A 25,764-nucleotide genomic window follows, 5' to 3' on the forward strand; every position below is an offset into this window, starting at 1 on the left:
TAACCGTGACCAAATCTATTAGACAAATCGTAAAAAGCCACTGAAGTGCTAAGTGCATTTTTGGAACCATCTGTATATATCTGCCTGTAGTCAATAAATTCTGATAAAGTCTCATACATATCGTGCTTTTCTTTTATGTCTTTATGTATAACAATTTTGATCTTACAGAACTTACTCTCATAAAGGCCATTATAACAAGGAAGTATCTTACTACTATAGATGTTATATTCATCTCGTAAATTCAAATCATTGATAATAGTTTTATTCAAAAACATAGAAATGGGGCAATTTAATAATTTGAGTATGAGTGGGTTATTGGAAACTGAAAAAACTTTGAAGAGAAATTTGAGTTTTAGGTATTCGAAACGAAGAAGGATAGGAGGCAAATTACATTCTACTTGCATTGAGATAATTGGAGAAGTATACATAGCACCTAAAATAAGTCTTAAATTCATATTTTGAATTTTTTCGAGTTTTTCTACTAATTTATGTTCTGAGGCATAACAAAAGAAAGCGTAATCAAAATTACTTCTAACAAGAGATTTGTAAAGTAAAAGGATAATTTTAGGATCAGCTCCCCAGTTACGACCAATTACAGATCTTATTATATTAGTGGCTCTTAAAGCACGATCTACTAAGCAATCAACGTATAGATCCCATTTTAAATTTTGATGAAAAATTACCCCCAGAAATTTAACGCTACAGTCTGTTGGAAGAGTTTGATTATTATATATAATATTCATTAATGGAACATATTTATGAACTTGATGAAAAACAACTACTTTACTTTTGGTTAAACTAATATCGAGGGAAAGAAGAGAAAAATATTTCTCAAGTCTTTTTAATGACTCATTTAACACTAATTGCATATCAATAATATTCTTTCCTTTTATATAAATTAATAAATCATCGGCAAATTGCAAGTTGTTCACACTGTTTCCTAAAACTAAATTAAGTTTATAGATATATAAAATATATAGTAGCGGGCTTAAAATACCACCTTGACATACTCCTTTAGAGCTTAACCTAGGTCCTATTAATTTACTATTTACTTTAACATACACTTCTCTATTACTAAGAAAATTATAAATCCATTCGATAAGTTTCATTGGAAGAAATGAGGATAGAATCGAAGATAGAACTGTTAAATTTACATTGTTAAAAGCTCCTACGACATCTAAAAAAACAGATAGAACATATTCATCGTTATTCAAAGCAGTACTAAGGTCGACATAGAAGTTCGCTAAACTTTCGCGCGCTGAATATCCACGGCGAAAACCAAATTGATTCGATGGTAATATACTATTACTTTCAATAAAGAACTCTAAACGCTGTTTAATTAATTGTTCGAATAATTTGCCTGCACAGGACGTCAATGTTATAGGTCTATAGGAGTCGAAATTTGTAGGATCTTTACCGGGTTTAATTACTGGAATCAAACAATCCATTTTCCATTCTGGTGGGATAATACAGTCCTTCCATAAATCGTTAAAAATTTGTAAGAGTTTAGTAAGGTTTATTTTATTCAGCAATCGAAACATATTGTATGTTAAGCGATCAAGGCCACTAGCTGTATCTTTTCTAGATTTTACTGCACTGGATATTTCATCAATTGAGAATGGGTCAGTGAGAAATTTTGGGCATGAATTAACACGATCGAAAGCTTGACAAAATGTCAATAACCGAGTGCGTTTCGTTTTTTTGTGTTAGAAATAGGTTTATATTCATACAGCTATAAACTACTGGCCGGTTGTAATTTAATATGTTTTTAAATTAAGTTGACACATTCTTAGAAACAATCGTTGCTTTCTATATTTGGTCTTCTATTAAATTTTATCGTACTTTTATATCGTGTTTATCCCATTCCTTTCCACTGCGGAAATATTAGCTGATATCTCAAGCTAAATACCAAAATTTTGTCTCTTTGTCAAGAAAGATTAGCCGTCAAACAAGTTAGATTTAAGACAATGATGAGTTGATACTGTTCTTAGCTACAAATATCTTAAATGCAATCAGGTGATAATGATGATAATAACAAATAGTTTAGCATCAATAGGTATTATATAGTTAAATAAGTTTTTAGTGACATGGTGCATAACTTCAACCTTTTCGTTTAGATATGTCAATGTTGGTGGGTACACTCACATTACCTTCAAGCTGTAATTCTCTATGAGTTTAAATATTAGATATGTGGCCCTCGGTGATATTGCGAAGACCTTTGAAACCATTGAGATGTTATTTATGAGGATTTCTTTATTCTAAGATTACGTAGTCTTTGCCTTCTGACTCTTGACAGTCCCAGGTGCATGCAATGCCAGACAATACCAAATGCATTTAGAACCCCAATTCCAGTTTTGAGTCCCGTCATATCCTTATCTAAGACAGGATATGCCGATGTTGTAAATGCCAATATTTACTTTGATATTCATCTTGGCTAGGGCCAGTAATAATAGAGGTGCCGAATATTAAGACTGAGGGCTATTTTTTTCCGGGCCCTTGCATTTTGGGATTTATGCTCTTAAATCTTTGGAGCTTAAGCTGGAGTTGGCGTCTGGTATTAAAATAAGTGTAAATATTATGTAAGAAGGAATATAGATTCAATAGCACTATTGTGAATTAGGGACAATTCAGCTCCATTCGCGTTTCACGAATGATTTTGGTCACACTTATACAGCTCTGTTTCTATCAGCCGCGTACGGCGTCATAAAAATGAGAAAAGCCGTCATAGTGTGCTATCTCTGCTGAAACGCTTGTCTACTACATACGGCGTTGAATATGCTGCATTTCGTGAAAACAAAATAATTATAATTATTATAGGTCTGCACTCTTTAATCCTTGCGTACGTAATGATTACGTAATAATAAATCAAATCAATGCTGAAACAATTACACAAGGAGTCGCGAAACATCTCTGTAAAGAGTCCGCAGTCACCGTCGAACGCAGCATGTGGCGAAACAGCGCTGAACGCGGCAGAACAGTGCTGAACGCTCTCCGCTCATTTTATACTGAGTTGCCGCGAAAGTAGAATAGACGCGGAAAGCTGAGTAGATGCGTACACGTCTTCATACAAAATCGTTGTTTTCTATGGACAAAAACCGAATAGAGCTAAATAAGTGTGAGTAGTCCCTTAGCCGATAAGATATAATAGTAACAGCTACTACTTTTAGGCCATGGATTAAAAAAAATATTTATAATCTACTTACGTATATATCTAAGAACAATGTGGTGTTTTCATGACAACTGACAACTGAATTATTCAAATTTGACGTTTTATTCGCTTCCTTCATTCATTTTGTGGCGGTGATGTTGTTTGCATTCTTATTGTCCCTTCTGTTATCAATTTAATATTTTTTTTTTTTTAAATTTTTTTCCGTTTCAGAACTCACTATTAACTTGTTTATATAAAACAAGATAATTATAACATGGAGGAATCATTAGATGAAGTTGAGACAAAAACTTTCTTTGGGAGATGTATCTGTTGTATGGAATATGGTTACATGAAGAATATGTGGATAGAGCATTATTGGGAAGGAGAACGAGAAATATATGGAGAAATGCTAATGGAAACTTTCTCTATAGTTGTAAGTTACTATATAGAACTTTTACCAATCAACACTTAATTTTAAACTGAATTTAAACAATAAGAAATTAGTTGATTTAAGTTTCCTTTTGGTTTGTAAGGATCTTTATGTGTAAGCATGGAGGAGGAATGTATTTGGTAGCGTCACTAAACCTCCTATAATTTTAATTGCCTTAGACTTGATTTTTTTTTTAACTATTTTAAAAAGTAACCTCAAAATAATTTTTTACCCTCACAAAATACTTATGTGACGTTTTAGAGCTCTGCAGGAGATATTGGGTGTTTATTTTAAATGGAATAATTTATTTAGTTGTTTATGAAATTAAATGTGTAAAAATGAATAAGTTTTACAGTTTCCCAAAACACCCAGGAAATCACTTCTATATATATACATACATATCTGTCATGCCTGTCTCCCATTAGAGTAGGCAAAAACAATGAAACGCCAAATGCTTCGATTCAAACAAACCTCTTTCGCTTCTTCCACATTCATCAATCTTTTTATACACGCTCGCCAGTTATGGGTACTTTTAATTTGGCCCTTCTTCTATATCTATAAATAATATCCACTTCGACACTATTGGCATATGCTGGTTGGGCACTAATGAGTAATGATAGGCAAGAGGAAAGCAGTTCAGTTAGTCCAGTGGAAAGGTATCAAGAATGAATCATGATAGTCGAGGAGAGGATTTATTAATAATAGGGGCTAGCAGCCCATTGTTAATTTACTATAAAGGAGAACCAATGGTTATGAATTTAAGTTATTATTATATTTAAAGAATAATACAAAGATAAATATATATTACACTTATGAAGTACTAAAAGCTGTCTTATCGCTAAAGCCATCTCTTCCAAACAATCTTTTTGGGTAGAGGAGAAAAGAAAGAAGCGGTAGCTATTTGTTGCAAGAAGCGTAACTAATTGAATTAACTTAATTTTTACTTTTTCTATTAATCCTTGCGTTACTTACTTATTTAATAAATATTTTAGTGCAACCAATTAGAAAAACTGGAGCAAATCTGTGAAGTGTGTGTGACGCGGTTACGAGATGCCTTCAACTTCAAAAAGGATGTGCAGGCATCCCTGAACCTTTTACAAGAGGATAGCTTTTATAATGAGGGCAAGTACATTTTATTGACTTATAGGTTTTTACCAGTGACTTCATCGGACTAACTGAGATATGTGTGAATGTGAAAAAGACTATTTTCCGTGCTTAGCCTCTCATTTGGGCCATTGTGCATATGAGTCGTGGCTAGTACAGCCAACCTAGCTCCGACCAGAAGTGCAGAAGCTTCCTGGGTTCTTCACAGGCCTTACGGAGCGACCTCACCATAAAGATTTCTAAATGTTGATGGGCCACAGCCTCACATTTCAGGATTACGTGAGCAGCTGTTTCTTCGGCGTTGAAACAGCCTCGACATAGAGGGCTGTCTGTGGCTCCTAATGTGTATAAATGTTTGTTTAATGGACAATGGCCTCTTATTATCCCTATCATTATTTTGAGGTGAGAATGAAAAGGCAGGCCAGTTAGCTTATCATGGTGAATACACTTGGAATTCAGCACGATGGTTTCCAGGGAGGTCGACCTGTTGTTTTTTAATTTTCATGTATTTAATACATTTGTAATATCAACAGGAAGTGATACAGAATTGCAAGAGAAGAAAATGTTTCAAGACAACCAATCACTTGAGGAGGAGTACTTAGAAGAAGATATGGAGCAGGAGGTCAAATTGGAACATCTGTCAGAGCCTGAGTACCAGGAAATCGAATATTTGGAGGAAGACGAGGCTCTAGTAGCAGCAGGTAAGGAATAACACTTGAGTCCTCAGGAATGGCAACGTATGGGGGATATCATGGGTGAAACAGTATACTCTGTTATGTCCATGGTACTGCTCATGTCTATAGGCGATGGTTACCACTTTCCATCAGGTGGGCCGTCAGCTTGTTTGCTATTCTAAGTTGCATAAAAAAAGGTAAGGAATCCTACCAATACAACAATTGAAGATTGCATCCCTTAAACATATTTTTATTTTTAATGGATGATAATGGAATGGTAACCCCGCCCACGCTATCGGTATACACCGGCGGGGCACCAGTGAAGGATGATAGGTGAGGATGAAGGCAGGTCAGTTGGCTCATCGTGATGAATTCCTAAAAAAACAATCAAGATGGTTTCCAGGGGGAACCGCGTGGAGGTCGACCTGATAGATAGATGGATAGATAATTTATTTGTATTACTAACAGCACACAAATTATAAGATATATAGATATTACGTACATAAAAGCGAAATAACATAAATGACTAAAAAAACTACATAAAGCCAAGTACAATTTTTTTTGTGCGTGTGCCATAACAATACAAACGACATACCTAACAAGGTACATATATTGTTTTTTTTTTTTTGATGGGTGATTATGGTATGGTACACGCTGGCGGAGCACCAGTGAAGGAGGTCGAACTGGTTGAGTATATGGTGCTAGCAATGGGATTCTCAATTTCCATTATTAACAATATACCCAACCAGGTCGACCTCCTCGCGGTTCCCCCTGGAAACTATCAGGGTTAATTCCTGATGAATTCATCATGATGGGCTAACTGGCATGTTTTCATTCTCATCTATCACTCTTCACTGGTGCTCCGCCAGCGTATCCCGTTAGCGCAGGCGGGGGGTTACCATACCATTTTCACCCATCAAAAAAACAGATCTCTCATTCCCTGTCTGCGAATCTCGCCCCAACTCAGAAAATATGTTAAAAAACTGTCATCTCTTTCAGAGATAACCAAGTCGCAATCGACGGAATCGACGCCGGCGAGCAAGTGTACGAAGAAAGAAAGAAAGGGTGACGTGAAAGCGACGTATAAGAATTATAACCAGGCGGATTTGAGGAGAGCAGTTGAGGCCGTGATCAACAATGAACTAACTGTGGTGGAAGCTTCCGAGCGGTACTGCATACCGCGGAGGACTATCAACACTAGAATCACGTACTTGAAGAACAGACCCGGTTAGTTTTTACTTTACTAGTTCTTACTCGGGGCCTGGTATTTTTTTATATACAACTTCGAATGGCAAACAAGCTGACGGTCCACCTGATGGAAAGTGGTAACCGTCGCCTATAGACATGAGCGGTGCCATGGACATAACAGAGTATACTGTTTCGCCCATGATACCCCCAATGCGTTGCCATTCCTGAGGACTGAGGTGTTTTTCCTCTGTACCCAGTAAATTCACGCCATATCCCACCCTTCAAACCGAAACACAGCCATGCAAAAAACGGGTCACTTAAACGATCATGTTGACTTCAACAAAGAATTAATTACGATAGTTTCCAAGGAGACAGCATGAAGAAGAGTTTGTATAAAAGTCGATTGCTTGGGCACCTCTGTCCCATTCGTGTTTCAACCGTGAAGCAGTTGTGTTTGCATGGCTGTGTTTCGGTTTGAAGGGATATGGCGTGAATTTACAGTTTACAGAGGAATAACATCTGAGTCCTCAGGAATGGCAACGCATGGGGCCTATCATGGGCGTAACAGTATTCTCTGTTATGTCCATGGTACTGCTCATGTCTATAGGCGACGGTTACCACTTTCCATCAGGTGGGCCAACAGCTTATTTGCCATTCTAAGTTGTATAAAAAAAAAAACCTACACGACGAAACCACAGGGTATGGAGGCATAATTATTTATTATTATATTTAGTGACAATTCATGGTGTTTGTGGGTGTCATGGGCTTCACTGTATATCCTGTGATGACATGGTAGTGTTAATATATAAGAATTGGAATCTATCAGTTTGTTTGCCATTCTAGGTTTTTAAGGATTTTTTTCATACTTACGTACCCAGTAGTTTCACTGGCATATCCCACCCATCACCATCATCAGTGCCATGTGGTCCCAGCATGGAATGGACCAAACATTTCTTTCCCGTTGCTGTCGTAAGAGGCGACTTATTGGTTGAAGGATGGGCAGAGTCCTTCTTCAAATATCTCCAAAACTTAACTGCAGTTGCCACCCCCCCTGCCAAGCGTGGTAACTACTAGCAAAACTCTTTCAATAGGGGGAAGTATATGTTCAGTTAGTGTATAGTTAGTGGACAGTTAACGGCCGATGTGATAATCTCACCCATCAAACTGAAATACAGCTATGCAAGCGTAACTGTTTCACGACAGAAATACGAGGACAGAGGTGCTTGTAAAGATGACTGACAAAATCTCTGATTATTTTTGTCATTTATATCAAGAAAAAACTATGGTTTTAAGACATCGTTAAGGATTCAGACATGTCATGAGTTGTATGATGGTGTTCATTCACTGATAAATTTATCGGTTTACAAGTGAACGCTGGTGCTGACTCTACAGAGCAATTTAAGAACTAAAACTATTTGTCAGTTCTATTTATTTTTAACCCCACAAATGCACCTAGGTGTCGGCTCTTGATACCAAAATATTGTAATGTATTACAAACGTTTTGTCATCAAATTTCGTTAACGCCATGAATATAAAGACGAAATATATAAATGATATTTTTTCCGAGATCACAGTGAAAATAAAATAAAAAAATGTGCTTTAACTAACTTGTTTCTTTTACCGAATATTTAGATAAACGCTCGGGGGTTAATGTTGCAATTTGTCAGAGAAAAGTACGTTTAAACAATTTAGCGATTATTAAACATTTTGACAATCAGCAAACGATCGTGAAGTGATTGCACAGTGTATATACAGTATAAGGAACGCGTGCGCCGATGTGGCGCGAAAAAAATCTGTCCGAGAGATAATTGTGATCATAATTTTTATGAATGAAATCGAAAGATGTATAGAGTGTATGTCTTTATCTATGTCAAGACGCTGCAGAATATAAAAGAGAAATCTGTTCTTTGTAGATGAGAGGGAGAGCCCAGAGCGCCTTACAAACAAAGAAACCAGGGCGAAGCGGGGCGAGGAGATTCGTAAACAGCTCGCCAACATAAGGACCATATTGGAATACACAAACGCTACCCCGTTCGCCGGACAGGGCGGCACCAAGTACACATGCTACTTCTGCCGAGAAGACTTCACAAAGCCCGCCGATTTGAAGCGGCACACCCGGAAACTACACTCCGACGGCATTGACGCATTCCGAGTGGGACTCATCCAAACGTCAGAATTCATCCTTAAACTGGATATAACCGGTTTGAACTGCAAACTGTGCTATTCGGACGTAGACAGTCTGGAGAACTTGTACGTGCACCTCAGGGCCCACAAGAAGACTATATACACTGAGATTAACCACCTAATATTGCCATTCAACTTTGCAGACGAGGTTTACAGGTGCGTGGTGTGTAAAAACGAGTTTTTGTTCTTCAAACTGCTATTGAATCACATGATAGAACACTACAGCAACTTTAGCTGTTCCATATGTGACAAAGGTTTTATAAACAAGCGTACACTGAGCTACCACGTGGCCAGACACGAAATGGGCACGTACAAGTGTTCGCAGTGCCCCAAAGTGTTTCTCACCCACGTCAGTAAAATGAATCACGAACGGGTTCTCCACAGGAAGTTGCATAAGACGCGCCAATGTCGCTATTGCGAGGAGAGGTTCGTTAACGATGTTCAGAGGAACAAACACGAGGTGAAGTCCCACGGAGCTGATCCCGAGGTGTATCCGTGCAAAGACTGCGAGAAGGCATTCAACTGTCCATTCGCGCTGACGAAACACGTGAATCGGTGTCACCTGAAGCTGAAACGGGAGAAGTGTACAGTGTGCGATAAGAGATTCTTCGAGAAGAAAGGGCTGAGGAATCACATGCTGAAGCATACGAAGGAAAGACTATTTAAATGTGACGTGTGCTTGAAGAGTTACAGCAGGAAGTATACGTTGAGGGAACATATGAGGATACACAACAATGATAGACGCTTCAGGTGTGAACTTTGCGGGCAGACATTCATCCAAAAGTGCTCGTTGCAGGGCCACTTGAAGAATAGACATAATTTTATTTAATTGACTATCTGTGATTCGCCTCTGGGATCAATCTGCAAACTGTCGCACGTCAACCCGTCAGGATGTTTTGTGCTTCCCCCTGTTTTATATATCCTGCACCTTAGGATATCTCGCGGTTTAAAATGTCTAGTCTCATTCCCAGTTTTATTATTGGATGATAATGAAAAATCGAAATTACCGCTATTTACGGTTTACATTGGCGGGGCACCAGTAAAAGGATGATAGGTGAGGATGAAATCTCGTCAGTCGGCCTATCGTGATGAATACATAAAAAATAACCACTGTGGTTTCCAGGAAGAGTCGCGTGGAGATCGACCTGAAAGGGTATATTGCTAGCAATGTAGCTGTTAGATTTCATTTACTAACAATCCCTTCACCCCTCCGCCCCTATGAGGGGTACCATAAGCGTTAATATATTTTGTAACGTCGGTGTGCTGTTCATGTCTATAGGCGACGAGCAGTCGTTTTTGAAGTCGGTTAAAAATACAAGATTAAATTTAAACTATTAATTGTAATAAATGTAATATTGATATTGTAAAAACTTTTTATTCATAGTAAACTTTTGGTCGCCGGTTCAAATCCGGCTCGAAGGACCACGATGTTTGATGAAGGAATATTGTAGAAAAAAGACAAAATGTATCACGTAAGCGGTCATTCTAAAATCGTATAAAAATATAAACTATGATCCACGATAAGGGCCACCTTTAAATCACTATATACATTTACAACAACGATGATTTCTACGCGATCCGCGTGGAGGTCGGCCTGATAACCCGTATATGATACGTAGCATCTTTGTTTATGACCAAAAGTTTACTATGAATAAATATTTATGTATTTCTCTATAGTTATTTGGCACAGTTAGTAAAAAATGTTTTGAATAAGCAATAAGACGTTTTATATATATTTCTAGTTATATCTACATAACTGTGAAGACTTCGTGTGGTGTGTGACTTTATTTTACAATTATTTTACAAACTTAAAAATTTTAAAAAACATTTTAAAAATATATCTATTTTGTCATTAAATGTATCAACATCTGGCTGCTGAGCAATCAGAGAATTGAGCAGAGAAATAGCCTGATAAGTGGAAGCAATACAGATGCGAACATGAATACTCAGGTTATGGAATGAGCTCCCTGCCGAGGTTTTCCCAAGAGACTGCAGCATGGGGTTCTTCAAGAGGTTTCTTCAGGGTCGGCAACGCGCGCGTGTTACCTCCGATATTGCAGGTGTTCATAGCCTACGGTAACCGCTTACCATCAGATGGGCCATATGCTTGTTTGCCACTTCAGTGGTATCAATTCTCCAGTTACAATTTTATTATAATATATTTATTTATTTTACCATCAGGTAAGGGCCGCATGCTCGTTTGCCCCTGGCTTATAAAAAAAAAAAAAACATTATCGTACCACTTAAAGAATAATACAAATATTCTAATAGCTACATATATATATATATATATATATATATATATATATATATATATATATATATATATATATAATGAAGTATAAAAGACGGTCTTATCGCTGAAGCAATCTCTTCCAGACAACCTTTGATTAGAGGAGAAAAGAAAAAAGACTAACTCTTTGACGCTAAAAGTTTAACTAATAAAAAAAAAAAGAAAAATGCTCGTCAATAAAACATATACACATAATATGTGTATGTATATATGTATATATATATGTCATTACTTTTAAATATAATAACTTATTTTAATTTTTAAATGTCAAATTTTAAGAAAACAAAGCACTTCGATTAACATTGTACTCTCTTCTTTTCATTTAAGGGTTTCCTTTTGTCGATGCATCTTCCTCCAGCCAGCTCTATCCCAGACCACATCCTTGACCTCCCTATACGACATGACACCTAGTGTTTCTTTTATCTGTCCCATGTAGTTATTAGAATGTGGAAGAAGCGAAAGAGATTTGTTTGTATCGAAGCATTTGGCGTTCCATTGTTTCTGCCTACCCTAATGGGAGACAGGCGTGACAGATATGTATGTATGTAGTTATTCCTCGGTCTTCGCCTTCCTTTTTTTTTTTTTTTTATACAACTTAGAATGGCAAACAAGCTGACGACCCACCTGATGGAAAGTGGTAACCGTCGCCTATAGACATGAGCAGTACCATGGACATAACAGAGTATACTGTTTCGCCCATGATACCTCCCATGCGTTGCCAGGACTCAGGTGTTATTCCTCTGTACCCAGTAAATTCACGCCATATCCCACCCTTCAAACCGAAACACAGCTTTGCAAACACAACTGCTTTATGGTTGAAACACGAATGGGACAGAGGTACCCAAGCAATCGACTTTTGTACAAAGTCTCCCTCTGGTCCTCTTTTGCTTTCAATTTTTCCCCCGACTATGCTCTTTAAAAAATCGTCATTACGTATAAGATGGCCCAGCATTTTGTCTCTTCTATTCTCTATTATCGATAACTGATTGTATTAAATTAGTAAATTTTTAACTATAAGCTAGGCTATTATATATATTTAAGTTATACATTTACTTTTGTATTTAAAATATTTAGATACCTTATTCATAAAAACTGTCCAACGTCTCACAAACCTATTTTGGCTAAAGAACTGTTTTGTCTCGTTCTTTTCCACTAAATTCTCAATTTGAATGAAAGTGACAAAACAATGTAAATAGTTTTAGATTCGTTAGGTTTTAGTTTTTGTGAACAAGGACGATTAAGATTTATTTAATATTGTGTATATTTAATAAAGTATACAGAAATAAATGTTTCTTTTTTTATATCAAACCACATTACTAACAACTTCCCCTCCCCCCCCCCCCACTCTCTCCCAGAACTTGATAAGAAGGTAGCCAAATTTTATTGAAATTGGGGCGATTTAGAGGCTTCTTTTCTCTTAGGGTTGAGGTTAGTTTCCTTTTCTTAAGGTTGTTAATCCCCATCACAGGATATGGGGGGAAAGGGGTTGTTGGCAATGGAGTTTGACAGCCCCATTGCTAGCAATATGCCCTATTAGGTCAACCTCCACGTGGTTCCCCCTGGAAACCATCGTGAACAATTCTTGTTGAATTCGTCACGATGGGTTAACTGACCTACTTCATCCTCACCTATCATCCTTCACTGGTGCCCCGCCGGTGTATACCGATAGCGCGAGTGGGGTTACCATTCCATTATCACCCATAAAAAAAATACCCATCACTAACTGTCCCTTTTTCCCATGGTAAAGAGGTTTTTTAATGGATGATTATTGTAACCCCGACTGCGCTAACAGGACACTGACGGGACACCAGTGAGTGATGATAGATGATGAAAAAGCAGATCAGTTAATGCATAGTGATGAACACACATGGACACCTGGAATTCAGCACGATGTTTTCCAGGCGGACCATGTAAAGGTCGACCTTTCGCTAGCAATAGGATTGATAGTCCCGCATTACTAACAATTCCTTCCCCCTGATAGAGAGGTGAGGTTGTCTAGTAGAGAACACCGTCCGGTATTAAGTTCGCCAAATTTACATAGAATTTTACTGTGCAATAAATTTTAAATAGATAAATATATGGTGTGAAATTATGGGGTATTACATAACACCATAGTCCTCAGAGCAACGCGTGAGAAAATTTTATTACTATTTAAGTTTTTTATGATCTATGCCTTAGTCTATGTGTCTAATTAATAAAAAAGAAATAGTAAAAAATAATCGTTTCTATTCCAGACACGCTCGACATCGAGATACGTCAACTGTTCCACGATAAACGTTACAGGTTCGTTGAAGAAACGAAAGTAATTCTCGCCTACACGAACCTCGTCCCGTTCAAGGTAAGGAGAACTAGGTTGTATTGCGCGTACTGCGAGCCTAGTCCAGTGTTCGACGATCCGGAACAAATAAGGATCCACACGTACGACAAACACAAACACCAAATAGCGAATAATCTGGACATTGTCCTCCGGCCGCATTGGCTGAACGAAGTCATCAGGGTCGACATAACCAACATGGCCTGCAACGAGTGCTACATCAGGATCCCGACGTGGAACGAGCTCTTCGAACACCTGAGAGACACCCACAACGTTGAGCTGGACGAGGCCTACACAAGGGTAATACCGTACAAACTGACCAACGACCACAAATGCGCATTGTGCGATATGAACTTCTCCCATTTCCACTTCCTGGACGCGCATATGAATGCCCATTACAATAACTACGTGTGTGCCGATTGCGGCGACACATTCATTACAGAGTGCAGACTGAAGAAACACGTTCTTATCCACAGCAACGAAAGATTCCCATGCCAAGAATGCGGGAAAGTCTTCACTTTGAACAAGTACAGGACTAAACACGTAAACTTCGTGCACAAAACTGGGAAACACTTCAAATGTTTATACTGCGACTGCAAATACAGCACTGAGCTAGAACGCCACATGCACGTAGTCAAGGAACACAAGGAGAAAGTGAAGACGATAACGTGCGAAATCTGCGGTCTCACCTTCACATGGAGGGCTTACTATTTGGCCCATGTAAGGAAGAAACACTCAACGGACAAGAAATTCAAATGCGAGTACTGCTTGAGGCAGTTCGTGTCGAGACATGATCTAAAGATGCATATCATGAGGCACAAAGGGCAGAAGACGGTGGAATGTAGCCATTGCGACAAGAAGTTCGTGACGAAGGCGGAACTGAGGAGTCACGCCAAAACACATAACAAACTCACGACTGTGTTAGAGACGCCAGCCAGTCTAGTGGTCATATGTCCTGCTCCCAAATCCTAACTTGAGGCCTTTGAAAGCTGTTTTTAATGGTTAAAAATGTAATAGCGTATATACATAGAGCATTAAGTATAAAAAACGGGTCAACTTTTAATGAGCCAAACGTCATATTGGCTGAACATGTTTTTAGAGACTACAGTATGGGGTATTTCAAAGTGTGTATTAAGGTTTCTTTAGGGTCAGCAACGCGCACATGTTACCCCTAGTAGTAGCAGACGTCCATAGTTTACAGTGACCGTTTACAATCAGTCGGCCTGTAATTTGACGCCTTCGTGATTTAAAAAAAAAAGAGACTATGAACAAGTACGTAATGGCTATGGTTTCGCGTTTATTTGATAAAACGAGATAGCAACATCGGGCGTCTTGTTCTTTGTTATGCATATGATAAAAAATGGGATCGATTCTGGGGCGTTCTTCTTCTAAATCTAAAATTTTAATTTGTAATCATAAATTATAAAAATTTTACTTAAATGTATTAGGAACTGATGTGTGTATTTACATAACTTTACATAGATACTCTTTATTGTTTCCTCCGTAAGATTACAATAGTAAACTTATTATAGACACAAACAATTACAAGAAAATATTACACTGAGAAAACAATGGGCGACCTTATCGCTAAGAGCGATCTCTTCCAGGCGACCTTTGGATGGAGAGGAGTATCTTATGCCTTGTTGTATCGAATATGTTTAGTTAGTACTTAATCTTGTTTCTCGAGTGATGGCTCCACGTCGTGGTCACGACAGGACTGAAGTGAGCGGCGTCTTCGTCTGGCAGCTCCTAACACTCTTTGGGTACCCTCAAACCACGATAATGTATTTAAAATGTATGTAAATCACGCGAAAATTTAAAATTAACTAAAATAAATGTGTCATTAATATGTTTGGTTCAACTATTACTGTATTTGTAACTAGAATAAATGCAGTTGAATAAATATTTGTGGAATAAATGGTATTTGAAATTGAGGGTAGTAATAAAATTATAGATGTTTGTTTTATTTATTTATTGTTTATTACACAATAAACAACTTAGAATGGCAGACAAGCTAACGGCCCGCCTGATGGAAAGTGGTAACCGTCGCCTACAGACACGAGCAGCACCATGGACATAACAGAGTATACTGTTTCGCCCATGATACATCCCATGCATTGCTATTCCTAAGGACTAAGGTATTCCTCTGTGCCCTGTAAATTCACTGCCGTATCGCATCTTTTAAACCGAAACAGCCATGCAATCAACTACTTTTGTACAAATATTATCTTTTTTTTTTTTTGTTTTTTTTTTTTACGTCTGGAAAATGCTTTAAGCAGACCCATATACCTTGTGGGAGGTGAATGGGTACTGTGGGAATCCCCCCGTAAGGTGGGGGGTGCACCCACCAAGAACCAGACGATATACCCTCGAGGTGCCATATGTTGGACACATGGGTTCGCTTTCGCACTCACCACATCTCCGACGTCAACAAATACTACCTCTGGTAAAACATCAAACATCAAAACTACGATAAACATTATGAGATATATAAATTATTGAGTCTGTTTAATAAATTAAATGTGTACTGTTACATTATTTAAAATTACATTGATATTGCATTAAACCCTCTGATAATAATACAATCATAAATATAAATTAAATAAAAAAAAGTCCCTAAATAAAAAATATTGCTTCCATTTTTAAATAAATAATTTCAATTTTGTGAAATAAATTATTTTGTTATAATTATTAAATTTAGATTCTTAAAATATTTTGTTGTGATATCGATTTAGAGTTTTAGAGGCAGGTCCAGAGAATGACGCCTCAAAATCGGCTGTATTGTATCTACTTATATAGAGAACTAAATAAATTTATTTCACATTACATTATTCTAGCCCTTAAAAGCCTGATTTTTTAAATCAAATTAAAAAATATGTAAGTGTACCCATTACTGTGTTTACTAATGGGGGAAAATGATAAAAAAATCAAAACGATATTTTTATATATTTATTTTGAAAAAAACATTTGGTAACGTGTAAATGTTAAAATAAAATCGATTGTAGGCGCCCAATGCGATTTATAACCGCGGTATCAAATTTGAAACTTCAGGTATTTAGGGGCTAGAGGGCAAGTTTTGTTGCTTGACCTGTTAAATTACAAAAATCTTGTATTTAATATATTAATTTTAGATTATATTTTAAATTTCAAATAAATATTTTGTTTTTACCAATCTTTTGTTTGAGATTTTGAAATATGGAGATTTGATTTCAATCATGGGAATGGGAATGGTAATCAAGTTGATGGTTCGCCTGAGTGCAGAGCCTAAAAGTGTAAGATGCACCATAGACATAATTAATTACGTCCATGGTACCCTTTTTTTTTTATACAACTTAGAATGGCAAACAAGCTGACGGCCCACCTGATGGAAAGTGGTAACCGTCGCCTATAGACATGAGCAGTACCATGGACATAACAGAGTATACTGTTTCGCCCATAATACCCCCCATGCGTTGCCATTCCTGAGGACTCAGGTGTTATTCCTCCGTACCCTGTAAATTCACGCCATATCCCACCCTTCAAACCGAAACACTTTAGGTGTTGCTATTTCTGTTTTTTTTTTAATTAATGATAATGGAATGGTAACCCTGCCTGCGATAACGGTATAGAGTGGGGGGGGGAGGGTACTAGTTATGGATTAGGTGAGGATGAAAGCAGACCAGTTGGCCCATCAGGATGATTCCACCTGGAATTCAGCACGATTGCTTCAAAGGGGAACTACGTGGAAGTGAACCTGAGATAGGATGTATTGTTAGCAATGGGTCAGTTAGACCCCATTACTAAAAATCCCTTTCCCCCTTATTGTTTGGTGTTGTCATCGTGCCATTTGTAGTTTTTTTTTTAATGGGTGAAAATGAAATGGTAAACCTATATCATAGACTTCAAGAAACTGAGATCCAGCCCATTGAGATTAAATAATTTTAAATCTATATATATATATAAATTTATTATTCTACCTTACCTTTTTTCTTCCAACTCTCCTAATCCTATAATCCTATCCTTAAATTTTCTGCCACTATATTCCCGTTTTATTCCGCGTCGAATTCCCCTACTTTTTAATTAAATTTGAAAATGGCTAATGGCTACCCTAAAATGCCGAAGCCAAAAGAAAAAAATATGATTAATTTAATTAAATATAAAAATGAGAATTATTCATTGCCTAACTCATTTAAATCCCATCCACCCATACAAATGACTTACGCTGTCTCCCTCTGGAATGTGCTAAGATAGTAAGTTTATCAAACGCAAATAAAAGAAAAAAATGTTTCAAATTGTTTATTGATCCTCCAAATAATGACTTTTCAAGTGAGCTTTCAGACCACTGCGCTGTACAAAAGACAATCCACAACTATCGCAGGCAAATCTTTTATCATCATTATGTATCCTCAGATGATCAGCCAACGACTTCTGGCTGGCATAAGACTTCTTACAAACAGCGCATTCGAATAATCTTTCGCCGTGTTTTTTAACCATGTGCGTCTTTAATTCGTAACTAGTAAAACACGTGTGTGAACACAGCGAGCAATGCACGTCGCGTTCCTCCAAATGATCTTTTTTAATATGGCGGGAAAGCGAGAATCGTCTTGAGAACGATTTGTCGCATACTCTACAAGTGTACAGTATAGGTGTGTCGCCGTGCACGTCGACCAGATGTTTCTGTCTCACAAAGTAATCTGCGAAACGGGCGGGACACTTCGAACATTTGATTTTCCTGAGCATTTTATGTACAACGTCGTAGTGAATTTTAAATTTTTTATGCGATGTATACTCTTTTTTGCAAATGTCACAATAGATCGTTTTTACATTATGTGCGTGTAAACTGTAAGTGTGAACTTTCAAACGCTGTTTCGTTATAAAACCGGAGCCGCATTCGTTGCAAACGTAATTTCTGTAATGCGTATTCATGTGACGTTCGATCGCGCCAAAAGTCTCAAAGTCAAAATTACAGATTTGACATTCGTAACTGTTTCCCGCCATTTTGAACGGTATAACCCTATCTGTGACGTTTGTATATATTTTCTTTTTGTGCCTACCAAATAAATGTGATTTTAATTCGTTCAGACTGGACATGTTTTGGTTGCAAATCGTGCATTTAAGGTTATATATATCTGCGTATACGACTAAACAGTCGGGCCTGCCTGGTCTATATTTTTTTAATATTAACTTTCTTATATCTACTTTGACATGTGTTGTTTGGTGTTCGCGTAATACATTTAAACTATCGAATATATTGTTGCAATAGAAACACGGGAAACCGTTTTTGTATTTGGTTTTGAATGCGGTTAGATTCGAAAACTCTAATAACGTTGCTATGTTGGCAACGTGCGCCATTTTCTCTGACACGACACCGTTGGCGATGTTGGTATCACTGTGTTTTTCTTTATTTAAATTGTGTTTACGTTTTTTATTGGTATCGTCCATTGGCGTAATTTTGTCTGCTGGTTCCTCTATGAGATATTGGAGCATTTTTGCTGATATGACTTTTCCTGTAAAAAAATAATATTATTATCTAAACTAATATAATAAAAATTTGATATTTTGTTGTCCTCTCCTGTATTTCTTGGATTTATAATGAATAAAATATATAATACAGGAGAGGAAGGGATTGTTAGTAATGGGCTCCAATAGATCCATTGCTAGCAATACACCCTATCAGGTCGACCTCCACGCGGTTCTCCCTGGAAACCGTCGTGGTTAAATTTAACGGAATTCGTCACGATGGACTAACTGACCTGCCTTTTCATCCTCGCCTATCATCCCTCACTGGTGCCCCGCCAGCGTATACTGTTAACGCAGTCGGAATTACCATTTTATTATCATCTATCAAGGGGTATCGTGGTTTAAAGGCACCATACGAACCACACATTAATAAAGCCGCATCAAATTCATACCTTCGTAATTTTGAATGGACCAGTGGATTTCCACGTGGGAGAGCAGCGAGGGGAGGGTCAAAGATTTACCGAAAGCCTCTACGTAAAACCTGTGGCTCGGTAATAGAGTTTCATTTTAAACTTTCTCTTACAATGGCGCAGCTCTTTGATCTTGTAGCCGCCCTTGATAACACAATTTTGTTTGTTTTTCTTTGTTGTTTTTTCGTTGCAACTATGAGAAAATATTACCTTTCAAGGAGTCCAAATGTCTGAAGTACTCAGCACATGCGTCTCTCGACGAGGCTCTGGTGGGGAGAGCTGTTAAAGATCCCGGTGGGAACCTGGCCAGGAATTCGGCTTCTCCTTCTACTAACTTTACGTGTTTGGACTCTGCAGCATCTGATAAATATAAAGGAAGAAATAAAAAAAAAATTGTAAAAAAATTCTCCCGCAAACGCTCAGGCTGTGGAATGGGCCCTGCCGAGGTTTTCCATAGAGATTACAGTATGGGGTTCTTCAATTAGGACATATTAAGGTTTCTACAGGGTCGGTGACATGCACGTGACACCCCTAGTGTTGCAAGCGTCCATAGGCTACAGTGACCGTTTACCATCAGACGGGCTGTATGCTTGCTTGCCACCTTTGTGATATAATAACAAAAAACCGTCTTCTTTTTAAAGTCGATTGTTAGTTTTTAATTTATTTATTTATTGGAAAACCAACAGCTTACAATTTATAGCTTAAAACAACAACAACTCGTCCATATAAAAAGCCAATAATAGGTTTTCACTGACTTAGCTATATAAATTTGTCGTGGCTAGAGTAATTATAAAATTTAGAAGGAAATAAAAAACAAAACTACACTATAGTACATCATAACAATAGTTACTAGATTGTGTGTGCGTGTGCGTGTGCGTGAGCGTGTGAGCGTGTGCGTGTGTGTGTGTGTGTGTGTGTGAAAAGTACTAAGTACTACTAACAAAAATGGACCCAAGTTGTTTAAAATTAATAAAATTAATAATAAATTTAGATATCAAATTATTCGAATATATTCAAATAGAAGTGATTTACTATTCGAATATTACAATAGAATCTCGATTATCCGAATGAAATAAAACCACGAGTATAATCGAAAATCCGGATAGACGATTTCAAACTCAAATCAAAACCATACATAATTAAATTTTAATATATTTTTTTTTTTTATATTTAAACGGTTTTAGATACGTCACTTAGACAATACGATATAAAAAAAAATACGAGCTATAAAGATAATGAATAACATAATACTTATTTACCCAATTAATACATTACAATTGTTTTTAAATTGTAACCTATATAGCTGTAAATTTTATTGTCATTTTGTGAGAGAAATAAAATAAATAAATAAATATATAATACATATGTAATACCATTTCTAAATCGGTAATTAGAGCTGTGAAGAATAAGTCCGGATAATCGAATATTCGAATGCAAACCCCAGAAATGTAATATTCCGGATATTAATTAAACAGTGTAGGCGACGCACCGCGTAACCTCGTAATTATTTAATATTTCAACTTTGTAATTTGTTCTTAATGTCACCACTAGCGCCATCTGTTGGTACTTTGATGGAATTGACGCCGGCGGACATGCCACGTGACACGTGCGTGCACGAGTCAGTTTTGTTTTGTGAGTTGTATAAAGTGTCTTGCCAGTGTCCGTGTCTAATTTTAAAGAGATCAATAAAACTTTGTTTTTTTATACAACTTAGAATGGCAAACAAGCTGACGGTCCACCTGATGGAAAGTGGTAACCGTTGCTTATAGACATGAGTAGTATACTGTTTCACCCATGATACCCCCCATGCGTTGCCATTCCTGAGGACTCAGGTGTTATTCCTCCGTACCCAGTAAATTAACGCCATATCGCACCCTTCAAACCGAAACACAGCCATGCAAACACAACTGCTTCACGGTAGAAACACGAATGGGACAGAGGTGGCCAAGCAATCGACTTTTGTACAAAGTCTCCCTCTGGTAGACTTCATAATACCAAGCGGGGTTCATTATTTTGGGCATTTTCCAGCACTGGTCTGTTACAAACAGCATCAATTTACTCGTTTACCGTTGAAAATTGAATTAATACACACCATCGATGGACCAGTCTTCTGAGTATGCATCACTATGTGTACTTGACAATTCCTCCTTCACTGCCAATGGTAATTCAAGTTTACTTTCACTGCGAGCTTCGTTCACTGTAACCAACAGTATATTATGTTACTTTGTAATAAAAATGGCAACACTTAAATTTATTATTGGCATTCTTATAACAAGGTTGCCATATTTCAATTCACAAATTCTGTAGTAATAAAGTTTTTTAGCTGGATCACTATGTTATCTTCACATTATAGGGTAAGCAGGGAGATTTGATTACCTAAAGCCTCTATACTAATTTGTATTTCTCGCTCCATCTATTACCAACATAAAAAAAATACGACCGAATTGAGAATGCACCTAGTGTTTTTTTTAATGGGGTGATAATAGAATGGTAACCCGTCCTGCGCCATCGATATACACTGGTGGGGCACCAGTGAGGGATGATATATGAGGATGAAACAGGTCAATTGGCCCATAGCGACAAATTCATACAAAATTAACCAAGATGATTTCCAGAGGGAACCGCGTGGAGATCGACCTGATAACGTGTATTGCAGCAATGGGGCTGTTCAATCCCTATCACTAACAATCACTTTCCCTCCTAAAACTGTGAGTTAGAGTTAAATGACTCTAATTTGTATTTCTCGCTCCATCTATTACCAACATAAAAAAAATACGACCGAATTGAGAATGCACCTAGTGTTTCTTTTTAATGGGGTGATAATAGAATGGTAACCCGTCCTGCGCCATCGATATACACTGGTGGGGCACCAGTGAGGGATGATATATGAGGATGAAACAGGTCAATTGGCCCATAGCGACAAATTCATACAAAATTAACCAAGATGATTTCCAGAGGGAACCGCGTGGAGATCGACCTGATAACGTGTATTGCAGCAATGGGGCTGTTCAATCCCTATCACTAACAATCACTTTCCCTCCTAAAACTGTGAGTTAGAGTTAAATGACTCTAATTTGTATTTCTCGCTCCATCTATTACCAACATAAAAAAAATACGACCGAATTGAGAATGCACCTAGTGTTTCTTTTTAATGGGGTGATAATAGAATGGTAACCCGTCCTGCGCCATCGATATACACTGGTGGGGCACCAGTGAGGGATGATATATGAGGATGAAACAGGTCAATTGGCCCATAGCGACAAATTCATACAAAATTAACCAAGATGATTTCCAGAGGGAACCGCGTGGAGATCGACCTGATAACGTGTATTGCAGCAATGGGGCTGTTCAATCCCTATCACTAACAATCACTTTCCCTCCTAAAACTGTGAGTTAGAGTCATTTAGCTCATGTCTTGATCCTATTAATGATTTATGAACTATAGGCATTCGTTACACGAGTCATTGTACGAGGGTCATTTAAAAAGTTCTTAGCCTAACATAGTTAAAGTCATTGGTTTTTTTTTATAACTACCCTCATTTTGTAGTTATATTATTTAGCAATAAGTATGCAGTTTTTTTTTTTGATAGGTGAAAATGGTACGGTGAACCCCGCCTGCGCTAACGGGATACGCTGGCGGAGCATCAGTGAAGGGCGATAGTTGAGAATAAAAACAGGCCAGTTAGCCCATCATGATGAATTCATCAGGAATTAACCATGATAGTTTCCAGGGGAAACCGTGTGGAGGTCGACCTGGTTGGGTATATTGCTAGCAATGGGATTCTCAGTCTCCATTACTAACAATCCCTTTCCCCCCAGTATGCACAGTTTAGTTTATTCACAATAACTCATTGTTCGTTTACATGTAATACCATAAATCAAGTCAGAGCTATTTTTGAAAATGGATAAAATTGAACATCGTGCAGTGACAAATGAAGAGGTCATAGCCGCCATGGACGCTTATTTTGAGGAGTTAGACGAAGATTTTTTAAAACGGGCATCGAAGCCTTACCGGGTCGATGGAAAAAGTGTTTTGAACTCGGCAGAGAGTATGTTGAAAAATAAAAATAAACTCAAAATGGTGTGGTTTCATTAAGTATGTTAGGCTAAGAACTTTTCAAATGACCCTTGTATAAAAAAAATATTTACCATCAGCAAATACAAATACTTTGTCTTCATCACCAATATTGTTGAGAGCGTCCAGGAGCTGTTGTTCTGAATTGATCACCATCATCTTGAAATCACTCGCATCTTGTAACCTCTCTATGCATTGTGTGCATATTAATGTTGTTAAATTCGGATTACGAGACGGCTGTTGGAATGTAAGACTAGATTAGATTGTTGTTTCGGTTTGAAGGGTGGAATATGGCGTGAATTTACAGGGTACAGAGAATGGCAAGAATGGCAACGCATGTGGGGTATCATGGGCAAAACAGTATACTCTGTTATGTCCATGGTACTGCTCATGTCTATAGGTGACGGTTACCACTTTCCATCAGGTGGACCATCAACTTGTTTGCCATTCTAAGTTGTATAAAAAAAAAATACTATTGTAACATTTAAATAATAAAAAAATACCACTGCATCCTCATATCAGACATTAACCATCCACTGCTGAACATAGGCCTCCTCTCGAGGGGTTTTGCCAGTAGTGGCCACACTTGGCAGACTGGTTGGCAACCGCAGTTATGCTTTGGTTATTGTTGGGGTTGTATTGGACTATGGAGGCATATCTTTTTTTTTTTTCTTGATGGGTGAAAATGGTATGGTAACTCCGCCTGCGCTAACAGGATACGCTGGCGGAGCACCAGTGAAGGGTGATAGATGAGAATGAAAACAGGCCAGTTAGCCCATCATGATGAATTCATCAGGAATTAACCATGATAGTTTCCAGGGAGAACCTTGAGAAGGTCGACCTGGTTGGGTATAATGCTAGCAATGGAATTCTCAGTCTCCATTACTAACAATCCCTTTCCCCCCAGTCTATCACTATTAAATATGTTATATATTTGTTACTATACAGAATATATAGGCTTTTGTTTATTCTAGAAATGCAAAATTCATCAGTAAAAACTAGTGATTGTAATGTAAGAAAGACTCTGTTTTCCGCACTTAGCCTCTCATTTGGGCCGTTGTGCGTGTGAAGTGATTAAAAAGTTATACTTTAAAAGATAATATTTATAAATTGTATATGTTAGAAATAGGTTTATTTTCATACAGCTGTAAACTACTGGCCGGTTGTAATTTAAAAAATTATAGTTTTTAAATTAAGTTGACAATCCTTAGAAACAATGGTCGCTTTCTGTATTTGCTCTTATATTAAATTTTATAGTACTTTTTATATCATGTTTATATAGCATCATCCCTTCCCTTCCACTACGAAAATATTAGGGAATATCTCAAGCTAAATACCAATAGTATAGATACTTACATACACACCGAAACTCTCCGCGTAAATATCAATATACACTTCGCGTATACCATTCCTATAATATTCCTTCATCATATCTTTGTGGTTTCCTTTTGTCAAGCAACATCGACACTGTCCGTAGTTAGTGACGATATATGTATCCATTTTTAAGAAAAATATTGGTAAAAAAATTCAAAACATTCGAATTTTGAATCAGAGAAAAACAAAGTAATTGACTATTCTTTCGGATTGACGTCTATTCAATAAAAAGGTGCTTCGACCTTTTGTTTTTGAGAGAGTTAACATTGTGGACAGTTTAATATAATAGATTTCATTTTGAAAGTATAAAAAGTAAAAATACACGAATTACAAATTTAATGATCAAAAAATTTAAAAATGTAATTTATTTATTATGACAATGTCAAGTTTAAGCTGTCTATTTTTGAATAAAGTTACCATTCTAAAAAAAAAAAAGATTTTAGAGATAGAGAATAATATATTTCTGTTATTTTTTCCACAGATATAGTATAAGTTCTAAGTATTTTTCAGTTTTGACATTTTATATTTTTAATTATATACGACCTGGAATGCAAATAAGGTGACTGTTTATTACTCACATGAATTGCATAGGTACTTATGGGCGTTTTTTTTTATTATTACGTGCAACTTCACGATAACGTACGATTTTACCGTTATGATAAGCGGCCCACATCCTGCTAGATTGGGCAATTATAGCTAAAAACAAGGAATTACATAGAAGGAATGATAAAATAAAAACTCTAAATCATATGGTTGCCTCCTTTCTTCTTATGCAAGTATAATTAGTAAAAAGAGGATGAAAGCTACACCATCATTTGCTATTTTTCTGTTTTGAAAATGTGTACGTAAAAATTTTGTTTATTTACATTACTAGATTATATATTTGACACAGTTTATTCAGAAAGTATGCTGCTAAACTTAAACTTGCTTGAGGTTGTATCTAAATTGGGTAGGGTTATACGGCCGTATAACATTTTCTATACACTAGCCTGCTATGAATTGAGAAAATAGCAATAAATTGTGTATCTTTCGTCCTCTTTTTACTAATTGTATTTACATAAGAAGAAAGGA

The 25,764-nt window shown here is 37.1% G+C and overlaps 2 protein-coding genes across 3 annotated transcripts; one reads left to right on the forward strand and one right to left on the reverse strand.

Moving 5' to 3' along the window:
- Positions 1 to 3,272: 3,272 nt before the first annotated feature.
- LOC113514109 (zinc finger protein 879-like) lies at positions 3,273 to 16,507 on the forward strand. Of its 2 annotated transcripts, none has more exons than XM_052901255.1 (5): positions 3,273 to 3,581; positions 4,571 to 4,704; positions 5,220 to 5,383; positions 6,356 to 6,583; positions 8,458 to 11,016. In XM_052901255.1, the coding sequence occupies exons 1-5, from the start codon at positions 3,423 to 3,425 to the stop codon at positions 9,555 to 9,557; spliced, it is 1,785 nt and encodes a 594-aa protein (XP_052757215.1). In that variant the 5' UTR covers positions 3,273 to 3,422; the 3' UTR covers positions 9,558 to 11,016. The 2 variants fall into 2 exon arrangements, with proteins under 2 accessions (XP_052757215.1, XP_052757216.1); XM_052901256.1 differs by lacking the exon at positions 8,458 to 11,016 and adding an exon at positions 13,256 to 16,507 and having other exon boundaries at positions 3,276 to 3,581.
- Positions 16,508 to 17,596: 1,089 nt separating this feature from the next.
- Positions 17,597 to 25,087, reverse strand: LOC113510092 (zinc finger protein 568-like). The gene is made up of 5 exons (XM_031910477.2): positions 24,676 to 25,087; positions 23,394 to 23,556; positions 21,337 to 21,441; positions 19,455 to 19,604; positions 17,597 to 18,821 (listed from the first exon to the last, which is right to left on the reverse strand). The coding sequence occupies exons 1-5, from the start codon at positions 24,817 to 24,819 to the stop codon at positions 17,611 to 17,613; spliced, it is 1,773 nt and encodes a 590-aa protein (XP_031766337.2). The 5' UTR covers positions 24,820 to 25,087; the 3' UTR covers positions 17,597 to 17,610.
- Between the last annotated feature and the right edge of the window lie 677 nt (positions 25,088 to 25,764).

This window comes from Galleria mellonella, unplaced genomic scaffold (assembly GCF_026898425.1).
Source record: "Galleria mellonella isolate WM207_F2 unplaced genomic scaffold, CSIRO_AGI_GalMel_v1 utg778, whole genome shotgun sequence".
Lineage (NCBI taxonomy): Eukaryota > Metazoa > Arthropoda > Insecta > Lepidoptera > Pyralidae > Galleria > Galleria mellonella.

Coding starts and splice junctions, on each gene's coding strand:
- LOC113514109 (XM_052901255.1), top strand. CDS start 3,423: ATGGAGGAATCATTAGATGAAGTTGAGACAAAAACTTTCTTTGGGAGA. Junction 3,582..4,570: donor TGGAAACTTTCTCTATAGTT/GTAAGTTACTAT, acceptor TAAATATTTTAG/TGCAACCAATTAGAAAAACT. Junction 5,384..6,355: donor CGAGGCTCTAGTAGCAGCAG/GTAAGGAATAAC, acceptor CATCTCTTTCAG/AGATAACCAAGTCGCAATCG.
- LOC113510092 (XM_031910477.2), bottom strand. CDS start 24,819: ATGGATACATATATCGTCACTAACTACGGACAGTGTCGATGTTGCTTG. Junction 23,557..24,675: donor CGGAGAGTTTCGGTGTGTAT/GTAAGTATCTAT, acceptor ACATTCCAACAG/CCGTCTCGTAATCCGAATTT. Junction 21,442..23,393: donor AGTATTTGTATTTGCTGATG/GTAAATATTTTT, acceptor TGTTGGTTACAG/TGAACGAAGCTCGCAGTGAA.